Source organism: Acyrthosiphon pisum, chromosome A2, assembly GCF_005508785.2.
Source record: "Acyrthosiphon pisum isolate AL4f chromosome A2, pea_aphid_22Mar2018_4r6ur, whole genome shotgun sequence".
Taxonomy (NCBI): Eukaryota; Metazoa; Arthropoda; class Insecta; order Hemiptera; family Aphididae; genus Acyrthosiphon; species Acyrthosiphon pisum.
This window is the reverse complement of record NC_042495.1, coordinates 54403097-54408771: the sequence shown is the minus strand read 5'-3', so window position 1 is coordinate 54408771 and position 5675 is coordinate 54403097. Positions and strand designations below refer to the sequence as shown.

The 5675-nt window shown below is 27.7% G+C and overlaps 1 protein-coding gene across 1 annotated transcript; it reads right to left on the bottom strand.

Annotated features, from left to right (window-relative positions):
* Positions 1 to 1959: 1959 nt before the first annotated feature.
* On the bottom strand, positions 1960 to 5216 carry LOC107883935 (odorant receptor 43b). The gene is made up of 5 exons (XM_016804958.2): positions 4558 to 5216; positions 3255 to 3363; positions 2792 to 2896; positions 2237 to 2395; positions 1960 to 2055 (listed from the first exon to the last, which is right to left on the bottom strand). The coding sequence occupies exons 1-5, from the start codon at positions 5214 to 5216 to the stop codon at positions 1978 to 1980; spliced, it is 1110 nt and encodes a 369-aa protein (XP_016660447.1). The 3' UTR covers positions 1960 to 1977.
* Positions 5217 to 5675: the final 459 nt, after the last annotated feature.

Sequence of the window (5675 nt, the reverse complement as noted above, 5' to 3'; positions counted from 1 at the left end):
GACCACCCCGATCTACAAGTTGAAGCAAAAAATTGGTAACATTTTTGGCAAAATCAAAAATTCTAAGAAGTTGATTTTATCGATTTGTTAAATTGTAACTGTACGTTTTCCTAACTATGGCAACTGCTTTAAAAATATTTATGTCCCATCCAAATGCAAGTTGTACAGCAAAACATTCTTTCAGTAGATATACCTAAGGCGTGTTAATACATATTACATGGATATTATCAACGATGGGGACAGTCGGACAGATAGACTAAGTAGAACGTGTATACTGTACCTATGCTGGTGTTCACCGTGAACAAGTAAATTCAGATAAATATTAATCTATTGAAAAAGCACTGACACAATTTGCATTTTATGACATGATGTAATAAATAAAATGTACAATACTTATGTAGGAACCTAATAAAGTACCTACCTAATATGATAATGAACCTATGGCTATGTAATTTGTACATTATAGTATTATAATTATTTATGGTACATATAATAATAAAAAATATTATTATGATATAATTTATATATATTTAAATATATAAAAGTTAAGAGTTGTTTATATAAAAAAATTCAACATGTATTTTAAAATTATCTTCCCCTTCCCCTTTACCACCAGGATGTCTTTAACGAGCACGGTGTACCTAACTAATTTCCGACAAAATAATTTTTGTTCTAAACATTTTCATCAAATATTCATATTAGCATTTACTAATTACTATACACGATATAATAAACTTTAAAAATATTTTTATTTTTTTCATTTCATTTATATTTTATACATAGGTATTAGGTATAGGTACTTAAAAATTTCATGGACCATGGTTTTTATCATTTTATGTATGATAAGATTTTAGTTTTAGAATAAAAAGGCTTGAAAATGTAACACAAAGTTTTATGAGTTTTCAATATCCAACTAAAAATTTTGAAAATTCATACTCTGAGAGCAAATAGAAAATATTTATATTGTAAACATTTCTTTTTCTTATTTTTTTGGAAATAGTTTGGTCTTAAACATTTTGACAATTTGTTTCAACGCTAATTTTATTAGTCTAATTACCACATTACTAATACTTTACCATTCCATTACAATATTGCCTGCTATACTCCTCACTGTGTCGAATGCGGTAAAAGCCATCTCACTAAAACAAATACCAAACCACGTGCATTTTCCACTATTTGTGCACTATCCAACGGTAACCATTCTGCAAATTATGAGGCTGACAGACCATCTCCACTCAGAATCATTTTTCGTACGCAATGTTTTATTATTGAATTCAACTTTAATCCATCCATTACATTGACCTATCCGATGAAGATGTACACGGTACACTCCAAAACTACTAAACCTACATTAGAGCGAGTAACCAGATTTTATAGTTACCGATATGTATTCTGTATTTTGAATAATATTATAACAATGTAAACACTCAGTTATACTCATCAATCGATTATTGTTGTACATAATTTTATATTACTAGCTGATCCCACGCATTTATATATAAAATATATAAACAATATAAATGTATATAAATTTAATATAAATACTATACAAAATAATATTTTATACTTATAAGTGATTTAAAATTATATTCTGATTTGAAGTAATAACTATCACTGTTGTGTACCTATAATTATTTGAGTAGGAACTAGGGATAATAAAATATTAAATATTATACAGTCACTCAAAACATTTGTGACCAAATTTATAATTTTCCCTGGTAAAAAGGTTCAAATATTGCATTTGCATGATGAGTGCATCTTATTGAAAAATGGCGGTACTACAGTGTTACAAACAGCATATGTGAGACATTTTAAGATCTGAAAACAATAAAATTACCAACAACAATTTTCATTTTAACAGATGAACAAAATTTGAAAAAAAAACAACATTTTAGAATTCACTATAATATTAGAACACATTTTAGAATTCATAATATTGAAATATTCACTAATCGTTTATAAAGATAAAATTTGTTTTCACATTCTAGTTTCTTTAAATTGGCGATTGATTGATGATAATAAAACATTAAACACCGTATATGCAAATTTTAGGATCTGAAATAAATACAAATTATAATGCCTGTTATAATATGTATAATAATTTATATTTTCTAAAAAACAGCGCCTGATAAATTTTAAGTTATCCAATAAAACTTTGGAACTACATATTAATATATTATATTCATAAACATTGATTATAACGCATTTATAATATATAAACAATAACACTGCTTACTTTGACAAGTAGATTTAAGTTTATGGTGAAAACGGAACCAGCTTTAAATTCTAATGGTATTGTTGCTCTTGTCATCATAATTAAAATAAGTCGTTTAAATGATTTGTTTCGAGAATAACATGATCGATGTTCAAAAAGTGCGTTCAATATACCATTGTGCTGAGAAGTTAAAATAATTATAAATATTTACATAGAAAACATCCATTATATTATAGAAATATATTGACGTATAATTTATTAATTTATATTTTATACTTCACTTCATGGAAATATTTTTTGTTTTAATTATTTAAAGTTATCTTCTATCGTTTTAAATTGAAAAAACATTTATTACGATGCAATATTGTAAAAAAAACATTATTTTTGCAAAACGTATGTTTGGTTTATTAACTAAAATTTTCTAAAAAAATAGAAGTTTTCGAGAAAATTAATGTTTACCATGTGAAATACCATGCTGTAAAGAATATAATTATACACATAAGACATAACTACATAATATCATAATATGTATAATAATGTATAAGACGTATAACACATATTATAATTAATACTTACTAAATCATACATGTTGCTTGCATAAATGCAATAAATTATAATTGTCATGAGACACGCCATACTACTAACTATACACAATCCCAATATTATTTGATGAATAAAACCCTAAAAATAATACAGGTATCTATAATTAATAACTTGAATTCCATATAATTAATTATTATTATATAGTCATAAATTAATAATAATGTAGTATTATATCCTTTTAAAACTAAATTCAACAATATAGAACAATAATGTTTTTCATATTTTGTTATAAGTGCTGAGTAGAAAGTTAATATTTGCACTACATAACTCTACAGGATAGTAGTTTTTACGAAATTCTATGAAATCTAAAGTTATTTAATTTTTTTAGTTATTAACCACATAGTTAAAATATATTTTTTAACTATTAATAAAACTAATAAAGTTAGAAAAATTAATCGAATATATAATTATGTATTACTGCCGCGCACTACCACACCTGCATGACTTGAATCACGAAACAACTAGTTAGGCCAACATATAATCCACAAAATTCTATTGTCACTAATATTGATTTTTCATTAACGGTCTTCATATCTTCAAAATACCTAAAAATAAAGTAATTAAGTTTATAGTATTAATTGTAAGTACCTATTAAAAGATTTTTTTTTTGATTTGGTCTCTTACTAATTAGTAATTAGGAATTTATGCTTTAGTTAGGCGCAATTTGGGTTAAATTTATGGAGGTACTAAATGTATGTCGAATAAAGTGGCCGGTGAGGGGCGTTTTCCCCTACACCACCTCCATTTATACACCGTCTTTAGACTAGCTTAAATCCCTTGCAAATGTTATCAATTTTTCATAAAAAAAGACATTAGCGATTGACGACAAATTAGGTTTTTCTAGTGGTTTGACTTACAAAATTTAAAGAGTTTTAATTTGGAAAAGAACTTTACTTTTCATCCTTTGGAGCATATATTCAATATTTTTAAAAGTTTATTCCCGTCAAAAACTCGCTAAAACTGAAAAAGTGCTCAGACCAATGTAAAGTAATCTAAAAAAATGTGCTTCTTGCAAGCAAAAGCAAATATTTGGTTTTGTCAACATAATCCTGTGGTAATATTTTCTAGGGGAAGAGAGAAATGGGAACCAAATAGGTTTATATGATGATTATACAATTTTTCAATAAATATCATCTATAAAATTTCAGTCATATTTATTAGATTAATTATTTTAGTATATAATATAATTAATCTATTATTATACTTAGCGAATTTAATAAGTACCTATAATAACACAAATATCACACTTATTATACTTATGTAATATTCTCTCTAGTATATTAGTGATATATTTTTATATTATATAATAATTATAATATAATATTATATACATGTAAAATAAAATAGATACACATTGTCAATAATATAAAAACAAAAAATTAATATATTATTATTATTTATATTCTACGGGCAACCTATACTATTTAGGTTGTAAGTATTATTATTGCAGGATTAATTCACAAGTCATTACTAAATATGTATAAAATTTAAAATTATATGCTGATACATTAGATTGTTAAGCGGGTAATTTTGAATGCACAGGAAAGTTAAACTAATTTAAAATATTATTTTTTTTTGTCTGACAGAACTTTTAAGTTAAATGTCACCTATAGTATACCTATATGGCTATATGGCAGCAGATGAGTAGTATTCTGCAAACAGACTCTCCTCTGCTGTCGGTTCAAAACGGAAAAAAAGTATACTTATATAAACTATAGTGTATATTGAACACAACTCACTTCAACACCTGTTGATGGTGTTTGATCGCGATCTTTAATTTCTGTTCGTCCTCGTTAACAACCGCTTCTTCGACCTGCTCGTCGAGTATCTGAAAATGTCTTTTCACGACACCCGCTGAATACATGAACGTCACATTCAAGAAACAAGTTTCCAAGTGTGCAAAGTACACGGGCAAAGCGTATACAATATATTTGCACACGTAAACAGTCACGTTTGTCGTTTTTATCGGCAACACGTCGATGAAAGGGAACGTGAACGGATCGCCGATCCGCACCCAATCCAACAAAATCGTGTACAACACGGAAACCGCCACGAAGACGTTCGATATGATGAAATAATGTTTGATCACCGTTGCGATTTTCCGTCTATAGTTTCCCGGTATTTCCACTCCCTGCGAACGCTGGTACATATCTCGGTGTTGTGACTGATGGTAGATCCGAACGGCTATGAAAGCAAAAATGTGGACTTCGATTAACAGGCATAGGACGCCGTACAGGCGAATGGATAGATTTTCCGTTGGGTCGGCGATCGTTGGATACGTCGACACGGTGAAGAACAGCGTGATGGCCAACTCGCAGTAGTTGAAAAATACCATACCATAACCACGGTCGTGGCTACATACCATCTTTTGCAAAAATATGTCAACTATGTGCGCCATGTCGTGTCTCCGTTGACATACTGATTGTGATTATTTTTCGGTTTCTAATATTTATTCAACACTGATGTGGTGTTTATAAAATATTAACGTCGAAATGCAAAAACATACACAATATTTCATAATATTATATATAATTATAGGCTAGTCCAAATTTTGTTCGCCTCTGATTAATAATGTAAAATTAAATACTACCTCTATGCATTAATAACATTGATACTAAAATGAACTAAACCATATATTATTTGATTTGTGACTTTTTTTTAAATATTATATTGACTTCGATAGAAAGGAACTAGTCATCATCTTATTGTTTATTTATTTAAGTTTTTTACTGACATGCTAAAATGTGGAACGCTATCAACATATTTATAAATTATTAGTACTAATAATAAATAAACTACCCTTGGGGTTTTGGCTTATACCTATGTGGTGTTTGTGTTGCGTCCTATACATTTAAGT